The 10,707-nt window shown below is 37.1% G+C and overlaps 1 protein-coding gene across 1 annotated transcript; it reads left to right on the top strand.

The window, feature by feature from the left end:
• The first annotated feature begins 449 nt into the window (after window positions 1–449).
• On the top strand, window positions 450–905 carry LOC120357413 (transcriptional regulatory protein AlgP-like). Its single transcript, XM_039447606.1, has one exon. It carries the CDS (start codon window positions 450–452, stop codon window positions 903–905), a length of 456 nt encoding a protein of 151 aa, XP_039303540.1.
• The last annotated feature ends 9,802 nt before the right edge of the window (window positions 906–10,707 follow it).

Raw genomic sequence — 10,707 nt, 5'->3', positions numbered from 1 at the left:
TCAACCTTTCTGTTTAGGCCCTTCGACGTAAATCGGACCGTGTAAACGTAGTAATAACTCTTGCATAGCTGCATAACCATAAGCGTAAGAAAATTGATTGGTCCAATTCATTATGCATGTCTTAATGGACCAATCAATATGCTTATGCATATGGTTGTGCAGCTATGCAAGAGTGGGTTCCCCCTTACCTATCTTTCTACCCCCACCACGGTCATGATTGTCAATCGATCGATGATCTCAGGAGGCGCTCGACTCGCGAATCGGTTTTAAATAAATGTAACCGCGCCTCTTGTTGATGTTGTACATGTCAATCAAATCGTGCGAATGTTCACCAACTTCTAATATAGGCGTAAGCTTTACAAATAAAAGCGATAATTTATAATAAATAATAAATATATTTTTTACAGATGTCAGGCATTTCGTTCAACGACCAAATGTATAAAGCAGCTATGAGGGCTGCACAAGATTTAATAGAAATAGATGATGAACCGCCGGCCGCACCGCCAGCCGCACCGCCAACCGTACTACCGGTCGCACCTCCGGCCGCACCACCGGCCGCACCGCCATCCGCACCGCCGGCTGCACCTTCGGCCGCACCGCCAACCGCACAACCGGCCGCACCGCCAACCGCACAACCGGCCGCACCGCCAACCGCACAACCGGCCGCACCTTTGGCCGCACTGCCGGCTGCACCTTTGGCCGCACCGCCGGCCGCATCGCCAGCTGCACCTTCGGCCGCACCGCCAACCGCACAACCGGCCGCACCTTTGGCCGCACTGCCGGCTGCACCTTTGGCCGCACCGCCGGCCGCATCGCCAGCCGCACCGCCGGCCGCATCGCCAGCTGCACCGCCGGCCGCACCGCCAGCCGCACGATCGGCCGCAGAAACCAAACGTAGGTTATAGATTATTATATATATAGTCTTATAATATTAAATTAAATTTTATAAATTATTTACCGTAATACAAAAATTCTTACAGCTCGCTGGAAGAAAGCAGGGCGACGGGGCGGAAGAGGACGGGGCGGAAGAGGATGGGGCGGTAGAGGACGGGGTGGAAGAGTATGGGGTGGAGAAGGGCATAGGGGCCAAAAAGTGGTTAATGTATATAATTATTATTGAAAAAAATAAAATATCAATAAAAATAAATATATAAAATATATTTTTTAACTTTCTTTAACCTAACCTATCCTAACATTTTTAATAAGTTTAAATCTCAGAAATGCGACCGCATAATCGGCATTGCCGAAAAATATAAGATAACATATAAGAAACATAAGAAACAATAAAATTAACATATAAATAACATATAGATAATTAACATATAGATAACATATAAAAAATATAAGAAACAATACAATTTTATTTCCTCCCTAAACAAGAACTATTTTCCATGTATATCATCATTTTTTTCGCGAGAATGCGATATACATTTTACTCATTTTTCTTTTTCCCTTTGTAATAATTCAGTAAATTCCTTAAATTTAATTTGTTCCACGTATCACTTTGATGGCTACTGAATCAAGTTTGTTTAGGCACTATCATCCGAGATATTTGAACCATAGTCTGGGTCGTCCTCATCATCGTCTGGATCGTCCTCATCATCGTCTAGGTTTTAGACCAAACTGTCTCATTCTACTTTTACAGCATCACCTATGTCACCAAAGTTGATACGCAAAATATCAATATAGAATATCTTATAGATAGAATAAAAGTCAGATTTTAAAAAGTTCTCCAGCTTTCAACAAATAAAAAGAAGTCTTGTAACTTTTTCTTTACATCTGTATATATCTTCATATATTTCTTTTAATGAAAAAACTTACTTTCAATAACAACAGTAAATATCTAATTTTAATAATTTTTAATTTTATTCTTCACTTTTATAAACTGCTCATTTAAAAAAATTCAATTTTTTGCTTCTTGACTGATGAAATTTTACAAATTCAATGTTGATGCTCAACGAATCTTTTTTTTTATTACACAAAAGTAATACACATTAATTATATATATTTTTTCAGTTGTAAATTAAATTTTTATTAATTGTAAAAGCTTTAAAAAATTCACAAAATATTGTAACATTCAGACAATTATATTGTAACAAAACGCCCCTCCACCTCGCGCGCACGGCCACTCCACTCCGTCCACCCGAGCAATACACCGGTAGAACGCCACGCGCACCAGGCTAACCTGTCGTGACGATCACGCGGCAGCACGCGCTCCGCCCGTGGCGTTCGGCAACGTTCCCGCTCCGAACCAGCAGACCGAACGCACGGATTGGTCCGCCCAACCGTGCGTTCGGATATATAAGCCGGCAGTGGGAACGCCGAGACAGATCTTCCCGGTCCGCCGAATCCGACAGGTCGAGCATCCTCGACCGCACTCCGACTCCCAAGAGGACGAGAATACTCGCCTCATCCCGACTCCCCTCGACGAGCATCCTCGTCGTTCCGGCTAGCCGAGTATCCTCGGCGAATCACCGCCCACGACGAGTATCCTCGTCGAGTCCACAGGCTGGGTATCCCTAGCCAATCCCATCCGTCCTCTCCCTCAGGGAAGAGTCTCTTGTAACCTAAAGCCTCGTCAGGGCATCCGCGTCCTGACGAGAACTTCGCCTCATTTTGCACGAGGCGGCTCGGGCGAGGCGCGGAATCGTCGCCGTCGCTCCGATCCCGCGTTCCGCGGCTCCCCGACCACCTCGGACACCGTGTCCGTTTCAAACCACGCGATTAGTTTAAGTTGGATTATTTGTATTCTTACGATCCCGTTAGTATTCCCGTAGTTATAGTAAGTCAGTTCTTATTATGTCTCCCTTTTAAGTTAGAATTATCATTTGTCACTTTACCGTTTCATCCGTATTCTCGCGGTTATTAAAATTCTTGTCTTGTAATTCAGTCTTGGCTCTCGCCTAGCGTTCTCGTTAGTCCACGCGTCACCGTGCGCTTATCGTTACCAACGCTCGCAATTCCGACCGCTCAGCGGCGATTGGTCGCGGCGACCGCCGCGAGCCAATTGCGTCCCCGCTTAGGCTGGGTCCACTTGTCACGAGGCGTTAGACGCAATAAGCTATGAGGCTACTTGTAAATATCACATCCAAATAAAGATCTAGTATGTTTATCAGGTAAATACCAAGTGCGATTATTATACCGAACCCGACCAATCCGGCGAGTTTATCCGCAACCGTATCCTGACACCTCCCGCAACCGCACGAAAACCACCAGCGTTACAATATAAATCAAATATTTTATATATATTATAAAAAGATCACATGTGCACAACTTACTAGAACTCAAAGTTTTCAAAATATCAAGAGGTTGCGAATACTCTAAATCTCATGGGGATGAGAGGGTTGTGTGGGCTTGAAGATCAACTTTCCAGCGTCGCTGCAACAAAATTCATAATATATAGAAGTCATCAATCACACTTATAGCCCGCTAGGTTATAATACTGATATTGAATTGAATGCTATCACTCGTATGTGTACTCCCATCATAAACAAAATGCGTGAATGATACTGCTCAGGTGTTGGGATCGTATGGCGGTGCAAGTAGTAGATGATAAATTAATTAAACACAACAACACTGCAACAGACAAGAACAAACACTCATCATTGAAGCAATCAAATTATGTACAATCAAAATGTTATTTATAATCAAGAATTATTATATTATTTGTAATTGTTTATAATTAAAACAGATTTTTAGTCAGAAAGGAAAATCTCACATAGTATATGTTTATGATATTTATCATATTGTAGAAGAAGTAATGCAAGCAAAATATATATTGTTAAATACAGATAAATTATTGATTGATGTGTGACTTACCTTCGATATTGATGAATTCAGGCTGATTCGACGCGTTTTTATACGAAATGGACGAATGTAGCAGGAAAAGTGTCGCTCTGCTTCGCGAGATATTGTTGTTCATGACTTTTGAGGTTAGATAATCTGTCAAATCGGCAATCATGAATGCGGTCATATGATACATGCATCACATCATATGAGATGCGCATGACGTGCATAATGCATTATATATCCTCGTTTAACGTTAATTAGTTGAAAAATAACAAGGATAAATGATGCACCGCATGTTATGTTATGCGTGAATCGCATGTTATGTTATGCATGAAACGGAACGCACCCATAATCACATAAAACGTCTATAATGAGCACCACTCCGTGTCGAAAACGTATACAAGTTTCTCTTAGCGACGATCGGCAAAAAGAAAGTGTCGTCTGCCCCGCAAACCGAGATATATTGCCGATTCAGTTCAGGTTACAGGTTAGGAAAGCCATGATATCACGGCAATCATTGTCGCGACACTCGCGGCCATCGTGATGCATCATCACATGGTTGCATGCGGGCTGATATAGTGTAGAGTCCCTAGAAGTAGAGAGTCTGGACATCTGCCCCTAAAATATCGGTGATGAATATGTCAGTGTATGTACAGTGAGGTGCAACGATTCGCAGGGTCATAGTAGGTAGCTTGAGTTACCGATGCTGAGTCGGTAACGATAACGCACGCGCGCGCTCGGAACATGAATAATTTTATAGATCAAATGTTTTTATTATTTATGTTTATTACTTTATTAGTCTACATATTTGTGTATAACTATATATAATTATGTATGAAATATTTTTACTGGAAGTGAGAAAGATAAAGAAATAAATTAATATGTCTCAGATACTTTGTTTTCAATTTTAAATATAAATTTATTTAGTTTAATGTAATTATGTTTTTGTTTCTATTGCGTATAAACAATAATATATTCATATAATTACATACGCAAAATTATTAACGCTAAAATGCAGAATAATCTCCGTTACGTTATGTTTATACCATTTGTAGATCTATCCGTATAAATTTGATTCAGTATTATGTTATTATTTTTGCACAGACAGAGATATACATAACAACAAAGATAAACGTGTATGAGAAGGTAGGAAAGGTAAGGGAATAAGTCATTTTTTAAAATTAAAAATATATCGAGCGTCTATTCATTTGTTTTAACTTCTTGTCTAATATTCATTCATTCTCGTGCAACCATGGCAAGCGATCTATTCGAACGTGGTCGCATTATCGGATTGTGGGAAGCTGGAATACGCACGTGAGAAATCGCGCGTCGAATTCCATGTAGTGAATCAAGTGTGCAAAAATGAATTAAACGGTGGCGGGAAGAAGGAAGAGAAGGGATGGACGACAAGCGGAAACACAACCGTGGACAGCGATCAACGACTGCCGAAGAAAATGCAGTTTTAATCAATCAGGTAGATGCTGAACCTTTTCTTCCGGTGTCGCATTCTGTAAATCAACTTGATTTACAGATATCTAATTGGACAGCGCGAAGGCGTTTACACGAAGCAAACGTGCATTGTCATTATGCCGCACGTAAAATTCCTCTAACGAGGAAACATTGCGATGATCGTGTCGCTTTTGCGCTGCATCAATTAAATACAGCTTCACCTGAAGATTGGAACAGAACTATCTGGACTGACGAGAAAGTATTTTGTTCGACGGATGATCGTCGTTTACGGGTGTGGAGACCGGAAAATTGTCGCCATGATCCCAAATATGTAGTTCCTTACGGGAGAAGTGGGCGTATCACTTGTGCTATGTGGGGGTGGATAAGTGCTCATTGTCCGGGAGAATTAATCGAAGTGTCGACGCATATGAATGCTTTAGAATACGTGTATATTCTGGAGAACGTGTTGCTCCCCAGCGTTCGCAGAATATACACTGAAGAAGATATGCCGACATTTCGGTTAGTTCAAGACAATAGTGCTGTTCATACCGCCCACATAGTAAAAGAATGGTTCGCTCAACATCCAGAGATTGAAGTTCTCGATTGGCCAGCCAAATCCCCGGATCTCAATTTAATAGAAAATGTTTGGGGAATAATTGCAAATTCGTGGGATACTGGACATGAGAGAACTAAAGAACATCTGGTTGCTCACGCGAGGAACTCATGGGAAAATTTGAGGTGTAAGCCTCAATATTTTGCGCATTTAAATGATTCGGTAGAAAGGCGATTGCAGCAAGTGGTTGCACGGGAAGGCTACTGGACCAACTATTAGTTGGTGGCAGTATTATTTCAAACGGTTCTTTTCAGAACCACCAAATTATTTAACGGTGGAACATTTGTCAAGAATGCAATATTTAATAAAAAAAAAAGAAAATATTAAAGAACCAATATATTTTTAATTTTAAAAAATGATTTATTCCCTTACCTTTCCTACCTTCTCATACACGTTTATCTTTGTTGTTATGTATATCTCTGTCTGTGCAAAAATAATAACATAATACTGAATCAAATTTATACGGATAGATCTACAAATGGTATAAACATAACGTAACGGAGATTATTCTGCATTTTGGCGTTAATAATTTTGCGTATGTAATTATATGAATATATTATTGTTTATACGCAATAGAAACAAAAACATAATTACATTAAACTAAATAAATTTATATTTAAAATTGAAAACAAAGTATCTGAGACATATTAATTTATTTCTTTATCTTTCTCACGTCCAGTAAAAATATTTCATACATAATTATATATAGTTATACACAAATATGTAGACTAATAAAGTAATAAACATAAATAATAAAAACATTTGATCTATAAAATTATTCATGTTCCGAGCGCGCGCGTGCGTTATCGTTACCGACTCAGCGTCGGTAACTCAAGCTACCTACTATGACCCTGCGAATCGTTGCACCTCACTGTACATATGTATACATATGTATACTTTATGTGTGTGTATATTTATCATTGTGTTATCATAAACGTGTTGCTGTTATCGCATTGGCTAAAGAGGATTAAATAAGGATTCGTATTGGTGCTGCCATTTTAGGTGCAGTCCAATCACGTGGAACCCCGAAATGTCCAGACTCTCTACTTCTAGGGACTCTATTATAGTGTAGTAACGAGCGCCACTCATTACTCGTGTCAAAAAAATGTACTGGACAAGATTCGCTTCGCGACGATAATAATAATGACGTATCTTAAATGTAAATCGTCGAGATTTGGACTTTGCGTCGCGATATCTCCGCTCGTAGGGCACGGAGAGAAAAAAAAACACTTTTATTATGCAATCTTCCCCAAGCTATCGATTGAGACTACTCGGAACTTGATCGGTTCAGCCGTTACTGAGATCTAATAATCTCATTATGCTTGAACTCGCTGACTCGCGTAAAAGAGGCGCTGGTCTTTCTCGCTGACGCTGATGATGATGACGCTGACGCTGATGATGATGACGCTGACGCTGATGATGATAATAATAGATAGATGAAATGGAAAAAAAAAAAAAAAAAAATACCGCGAGACGCGACCGCGCCTCCTGATTCAAAATAACGTAAATTTCTGTTGCATTATATAAGTATTAAGGAGAATACTTTTTGCATCATTTATTATTTTATTAAATTGTGCAAGATGATACCATGTTCAAAATGTGGTACGCTTCATCGAACTAATTTTCCAGTAAATTCTTTTATTATTTACATGAATAACATGAATTTAAAGGGTATTTTTAATTATTATTGTTTTTATTTTGTTATCTACAATAGTGGCCTCCTTCAAAATGGGACACTTGTAAAGCAAGTGTCTCGGTGAATAAGGTACGATCGCTTATCAATGAAACAAATTCTTCAAGAATTCATCAACTTACTGCCGAAATCAGACGGCACGATGGCGGAAGAGGAGCCATAATTCAAGCGATACGAGAGATGCGGGAGAGGGAAAGTCAACGAGCTCGTGAAAATCGTTAAAAACCTTTGAAAGAAAAAAGATTAAGAAAAATAAAAAAATAAAAATTTTATCTTGTGAAGAGGAAGGTGTCCTTTATGTCGCTAGAGTAGCTAATTAAAGATAAAAATATCAAAGGATAAGGAAAATAAGAAGAAAGGAAAAAAAGATTTAACATTTACACAAATTCTATTAAATCAAAATAAACATATTAAATCTCTTTATTAATTATAAGATGTAGTTTATTAGTTATAAGATAAATTTTGTAATAATACATTAATGTAAGAAAATTAAATGAATAAAGATACAATTTAGGCTTCATACAATTTATACAATTTATTTCATAATTATAACAAAGATAATCATGAAAAAAATGTTTTAAACACAGACTCTTTTTACACCACGCGCAAGTTATTACAGCAATCCCGCCGCAAAATCACATGTTCCTTTTGAATATGTTTTGAAACAAAAGTCTACTGGTGTCTCAAATTCATCTGGCCTTATATCTATATATCCACTTTTATACCATGCGTATTTAAACAAATTCCTAAACCTTGGTGATGAAAATTGGAAATGTGTTGCAATTTTAAAATAGAATCTCGTGAATGTAGTTTAACTTCTAAATCCAGAAGCATGACAACATCCGAAAAATGTTTTACAAAGTTCTTCCATAAGCGGAAACCATTTACGTCTAATGGTTGTCTCTAACCTGTTGTTCCCGCTGGTATTGTTAGAAAAACAATATCCTCAGCATTTTGTGGCCTATTTCTTGCAATTACATCGGGACAATGGCCAGTCCACGAATCCAATAATAAAACCGACTTTGGACCAACATTGGGAAAATAAACTTCTCTTAACCATATCTCAAAATGATGTGATGTTAACTTGCCAGATTTAGAAGCCAAAACAAAAATATTGTTCTCTCTAAACATTGATTCCTGTACTCTAGGACCAAATGTTCCGGTTGGTTCTTTTAAAACTATAAAAAGAGGAGATAATAATCTACCATCGCCTGAAATTATTGGCTGAATTGTATAACTATGCGTTGTTGCAGACACCGATTGTACTACGCGTTCAACCTTTTTTGTACCTTCAACTGCCAATGAACGACCGGCATGCAATTCTAATTGGAATCCGCTTTGTCCGAATTGTAAATATTTTTGAATCCGTAACGCGTAATATAATATTTAACGTTTTCGATAAACCTATTACCTTCTGCCTCTAGATTATCTTTTGATTGTAGAGTTTTCTTCGTTATAAATTTTGTAACTTTTCGAGATACAATACAATGTGCCATTTTAAATTGATTTACCCAATAATGTGATGCTGTAAATCCTGGACAGTTAATCTCTTGTTGTGCTTTTAGCCCCCATCGAGCAATATCAATGTCATGAATAATAATGCCATTCTGTACTGCTTCCTCGAATTTATTTAACGTATACGATGAAATTTCTTTCAGCTTCTCCAATCTAGTACCACCTCTGTTCACTTGTTCCTGCTATCGTCGTAATTCGCGCGGTGATGTGAGTTTTCGAAATTTATGTTTTACACTGTCAAACGATTTTGGCCTAACTGAACCATCAGGTCTCCAAAACTCAACAGCTCTTCTTTTGTATTCTATTGGAATCATATCATTTTCACATGTCATTTCCTTTACATCGTACGTAGGTTGATCTGCTTCATTCTATTCTTCGTCTGTTATTAAGTTTGTTTCCGAAATGTCAAATGAATTTTCAAAATCCAGAGACTCTTCTTCTTCTATTTCTAATTCATTTTTATAAATATTTTGTAACAAATTTTCTACTTTCTGTTGTACTTCCATTTCTTTTTTGGTAGTAGGAGTTAAAGGCATATTTAAAAATGAAGCACTCATTAGTAGCATTATTACGTTTCTCGGATTGAACTGCATTTTACCTAAAAATGATAAACATATATGTGTTTAAAGTGAACCTAATAATTACATTTAAAAGGTAGTAATAAAAATATATCAAATAAGAATAAGGTAAATATCCCAATTAATGACAAAGTAAGTTTTGTAAAAGTAATAGATGTTATTTAAATAAATAAAATAATTATTTAACTTTAAAAATTAAAAATATTAAAAATATTATTATACTTACGTATTCGTAGCGCTTAATACACAACAAAATCATCAAGTATACTAAACTGACGCTCGCAAAGCGACAGCATTTTATACCACTGTTCTAACGATATATGTTTACATTATGTACTAACCTTACTTCGAACATTCTTCATATCTTCTTACCTTTACCTTGACATTTAATTTCTTTGCGATTATATTTCTCTTGGTTACTATAAAATAAAACGACACTACACTGAAGAATAACAATAATTACGGTGTTGTAAGACATTAATTTTTTGTTCAGAAAATAATATGTAATTAATATAAGTTAAACATTTATTTACTGGTCTACATGATTCGACTAGAAGTTGTTTTCTTCAACATTTTACAAACAAGGAGACTTGGATTACAAGAAATGATTAGTCACACATTCCATATCTTCACTATCTAACGCCAGCTCATCAACTAACAACAAGAGAACTAACATAAAACTAATTAAAAAATTAGTTAGAAATTTCATTTTTTATACTGCATTTATACAATTCAATTAAAGTGTTTATTAAATTCCATTAGTGTAGAAATATGCATAACCACGTTACTGGTGCGTGCACTTAGGGTCATTTCCTATCTTGAAATAGAATGTTTACGTCTTGGCAGTATTGACATGTATAGATTCAAGAGCTACGTATATAAGGAAATGACCCAAAGTGCACGCACCAGTAGCGTAGTTATGCATATTTCTACACTAATCAAATTTAATAAACACATTAATTGAATTGTATAAATGCAGTATAAAAAATGAAATTTCTAATTTTTTAATTAGTTTTATGTTAGTTCTCTTGTTGTTAGATGATGAGCTGACGTTAGATAGTGAAGGTATG

This window comes from Solenopsis invicta, chromosome 3, assembly GCF_016802725.1.
Source record: "Solenopsis invicta isolate M01_SB chromosome 3, UNIL_Sinv_3.0, whole genome shotgun sequence".
NCBI classification, from domain to species: domain Eukaryota; kingdom Metazoa; phylum Arthropoda; class Insecta; order Hymenoptera; family Formicidae; genus Solenopsis; species Solenopsis invicta.
Note: the sequence above shows the minus strand (reverse complement) of the source record. Positions and strands in the feature narration are given on the sequence as shown.